General features: G+C 36.0%; 1 protein-coding gene across 1 annotated transcript; it reads left to right on the top strand.

The window, feature by feature from the left end:
* Window positions 1-1,693: 1,693 nt before the first annotated feature.
* Window positions 1,694-4,119, top strand: LOC114500272 (olfactory receptor 502-like). Its single transcript, XM_028516920.2, has 2 exons — window positions 1,694-1,888; window positions 2,797-4,119. The coding sequence occupies exon 2, from the start codon at window positions 2,826-2,828 to the stop codon at window positions 3,771-3,773; it is 948 nt and encodes a 315-aa protein (XP_028372721.1). The 5' UTR covers window positions 1,694-1,888; window positions 2,797-2,825; the 3' UTR covers window positions 3,774-4,119.
* Window positions 4,120-4,466: the final 347 nt, after the last annotated feature.

Below are 4,466 nucleotides of genomic sequence, written 5' to 3'. Positions count from 1 at the left end.
CCCAGCAACCGCACATTGATGTTTCTCTCTCTCTTTCTCCCTCTCTTCCCTCTCTAAAAATAAATAAATAAAATCTTTAAAAAAAACCTTTCACATCTTTTATTAAAAAAAACACATAAATTACACAAACATTGAGGGAATAAAGCTAAGGTTACCATTTTATATTAAAGTTTAATATTCCTTAACTGAAAATATTAAAGTATACTTACAACCAGTATTTAGCTATGAACTAATTTATTATTTATACTTCAATAATTATCCATTGAAAGTACCAAAATCTAGATATTAAGAAAAAATGAGTAGTTCAAAATTAGCAGACCCCTTGAAGATAAATTGTGTTCATGTGAAGTGAACTGCTCCACACTCACTTGGGAATGTGATAATGACCCCTGGTGCTTTAGAATTCACATTTGAGTCTCTACAATCTTCAAAGATTTATCCCCAAAGGCAAACAATAATAAAAGGCACCGTTGCTGCTACATAATAACAATGACTTACCTGTAAGATGAATGAATTTCATATCAAGAGGTAAGATTTTGGCTTTTATGGGTAATCTATGATTTCCATGTATTCTCTGAAGTTGCACTCATAAGACACACAGGAAAAACAAGACAGATGTAATCTGGCAGTCAGCTAGCAAGTAACCTTAACTGAATTAATCTAAATTTCTACAGTCCAGTTAGTGGGTATAAACAACTATAATTCAGGATACCAGGATCCCTCATTTATCCACCCATAAGACCAGAAAGTCATAAGATCTTTCACACTACCTAACCTTGGCACTCAACTATAATGCTAATTAATTCAATAGCTTGAGATACTTTGGGGGTTTACTGTTGGTAAATATCCAAATACTTCCTTTGTTTACTGTTTTGAGTGCTTTAGCTTACAGGCAACAAGATACTTTTGACAAAGTGGAGAACATACAGCCAGAACACTTGGAGGTGAGGTTCAACTTGGCCACGGGTTAGGTAAACCTTGGTAAAATGAACTTTTTAGACTGTAGGTTTTATTCAGCTGCATTATTGTGCTGAAACTAAATTTATTTCATTCTATAATACTCTAATTATAAAACATTGATATATTAGGAAATGACTTGATTTCCTTAAGTAAATTTACACAGTATTTAGGATATTTCAAACTACTTGATATTAACAATAATTTAATTGTAATGTTAAAGATACATAATAAATTTACAACAGGTGTCTTCATTCATAATGTCAATTTAAAAAATCCTTTGTATTTCTTCTGTGCTATATTTCTTCTGTGCTATATTAAAATAATGTATTTCTCTTTTCAAGAAAACTTTACCCTTGTGACAGCATGCATGAACCTGGAGAACATTTTGCTAAGTGTAATAAGTCAGTCAGAGGAATACAAATACCATACAATTTCACTCATATGAGGAATCTAATGAACAAACTGAACTAACAAGCAAATAGAGACAGACTCCTAGACAGAGAGCAGGCTGACAGCTCTGGGAGTGGGTAGTTGGGGGTGGAGGGATTGAGCAAAAAAGAAAAAGAACTCATGGTCATGGACAACAGGGTGGTGACTATTGGGGTGGGTGGAGGTGGAAGAGGGTAGAAATAGGGTAAATGGTAATGGAAAAAATACAATAAAACGGATAACTAATGAAAAAAATTGTATTTCTTCTTTTAAAAAAATGAAGTTATTTTACTGATAAAAATTTAAACTTTCTCATTAACTATGCACCTCCTCTATATATCAGCTATAAAAATGGTAATTTGTGACCAATGCATTTCTGACTCAACTACATCATGAATATTATTTAATTTCATTTATACTGTAGTTACAAAAAGAATGGACTAGATTCAAACTGCCTTGAAATTCACGACTTGATCCCACCCTTTGCTAGGTAAACTTGGTAAGTTACTTAACAATGGCAAATCAGTTACTTCATCTATAAATATAAGTCCTCAGTATTATTTCTTAGAAATTAATATCTAAATTTTTTATACTGTGCTTAGCATTTAGTAACCTTTCAATAAATGTTAGCTATTGTTCACATTGCCATTATGTAATCCTATATTTATGTATGTATCTTTTGTGTTATACTGACAATTCCTATTTGGTATTCTCAGAAGTCTTATGTTTTCAGTGCTTAGATTTCAAGCCACTTTAGGTACATTTTATAAATTGATAATATAAAAAGTAATACATTATTTGAAGCAGGTTCTCTAGTGTTGCTGATAAAAACAGTTTATTTTTATCTTTACTACATATTTTCCATTACCATTGAGTCCCTTTTTACCCCCTCCTCCCATCAATCACTACACTGTTGTCCATTTCCATGTGTCCTTTTACCTTTCTACTCAATCCCTCCACTCCTTAACCTCCCCCCCCTCACTAGCTGTCAAAAATATACAAGATTCATTGCACATAGCTCTGGACTCTAAAAAGTGTCCAAACTTAGCTTGAGTAATTATTTTGTTTAGAATAACTTTTATGTGCATGAATCAAGAAAAACCATTGAATTCACACCTTTTTTTATTGTTGACATTATTACAGATATTCCCCATTTCCCCTCACCCATCCCTTGCCTCTCTCCACCCAGCCCTTGTGCCCACAACTCCCAGCTTTCATCACATTCTTGTCTGTGTCCTTGTCTGTATATACATGCATAAGTGTTCTTTGGTTAACCTCTTCCAGTCCTCCCCACCCACCTCCCCTCTGAGATCTGTCAGTCTGTTCCAGGTATCCATGCCTCTGGTTTTATTTTGTTTATTAGATTTCATGTTTGAGTGATGATATTAATGTAATGTTCCATAACAGGTTTGTTTTGGTAGCAGCAACGTTATCTCATGGATTCCCTGGAGCCTGGGAACCACACTGCAGTGACAGACTTCATTTTACTGGGCTTAACTGCTGACCCAGTCCTTCGAGTCATCCTCTTTGTGATTATCCTGTGTATCTACCTGATGACTGTATCTGGCAATCTCAGCACAATCATTCTTATCAGAACCTCTTCTCAGCTCCATCATCCTATGTACTTTTTTCTGAGCCACTTGGCTTTTGCTGACATGTGCTTTTCAACTTCTGTCACACCCAATATGCTTGAAAACTTCCTGATGCAGGGAAATCCAATCTCCTTTCATGGATGTGGCATGCAGCTTGGTTCAACTGCTGTCTTTGGGACAGTTGAGTGCTTCCTTCTGGCTACAATGGCATATGATCGCTTTGTGGCAATCTGCAACCCACTGCTTTATTCAACCAAAATGTCCACACAAGTCTGTGTTCAGTTCATCATAGTGGCTTACATGGGTGGTTTTCTCAATGCTTCCTCCTTTATTATCTGCTTCTATTTTTTATTCTTCTGTGGACCAAATCAAATCAATCATTTTTTCTGTGATTTTGCTCCTCTAGTAGAAATCTCCTGTTCTGAGATCAACATTCTTGTAGTTGTCCCCTCATTCACATCTGGCTCCATCATTGTGGTCACAGTGTTTGCCATACTTGTGTCCTACATCCACATTCTCATCACCATACTGAAGATGAACTCCAATGAGGGGCGCCACAAGGCCTTCTCCACCTGCACTGCCCACCTCACAGTGGTCACCCTATTCTATGGGACCATCACATTCATATATGTGATGCCCAAGTCCACCTTCTCAACTGACCAGAACAAGGTGGTGTCTGTATTCTACACAGTGGTGATTCCTATGCTGAACCCCATCATCTACAGCCTCCAGAACAAGGAAATTAAGGGGGCTCTCAAAAGAGTGCTTCGCAAAAAACCATTTTCTTACTGAGACCTGTTATTTTGATATGATAATATATCATAAGTATAACAACAAAAGGAATTTAAGTATCTGTATTCAAAATATATTTATCTATATGGAATTAACCAATGTGGAGCTTTTTGTGAGGATAGGAGGTGAATTTTCTGGTGTCAATAATGTGGGTGGCCCTCATCCAATCAGTTAAAATGATTAAAAACAAGACAAAACAAATGGAGGTCCCTGATAAAACACCAGTTCTGCGTTGTGGTGTCTCAGAACTCAACACTGTGACAACAATTCTTACTGGAATTTTTATTCTGTGGACTGCATTTGGTTTTGGAACTACTACCTCCACAGTTGTCTGAGCTAATTCCTTAAAACATCTATTTCTCTATCACTCTATCTTTCTATCTATCTCTTATTGGTTTTGTTTCTCTAGAGAATACTAATACAGCTGTAACTAGTTTTCTTCTTCCTGCTCTCATTCTCTTCCCATCATTCTCCACACATCAACCATAACCATAAATCTAAATAGCTTAGTTCCTTTGTTAATATCCCCCAAAGATCTTAGAATAATGGCAACAATTCTGAGCATGGTTTGCAAAGTCTTGAACATGGCCCAGTTTCTTTTTGCCTCTCACTACTTTTCCCTTGATCTCTAAACACTCGAACCCTAGGAACTGGTTGTGGTTTTCTTTAAATCCTTAAGTATATCCATGTTCT

This window comes from Phyllostomus discolor, chromosome 6, assembly GCF_004126475.2.
Source record: "Phyllostomus discolor isolate MPI-MPIP mPhyDis1 chromosome 6, mPhyDis1.pri.v3, whole genome shotgun sequence".
Lineage (NCBI taxonomy): Eukaryota > Metazoa > Chordata > Mammalia > Chiroptera > Phyllostomidae > Phyllostomus > Phyllostomus discolor.
Note: the sequence above shows the minus strand (reverse complement) of the source record. Positions and strands in the feature narration are given on the sequence as shown.

Coding starts and splice junctions, on each gene's coding strand:
- LOC114500272 (XM_028516920.2), top strand. CDS start 2,826: ATGGATTCCCTGGAGCCTGGGAACCACACTGCAGTGACAGACTTCATT.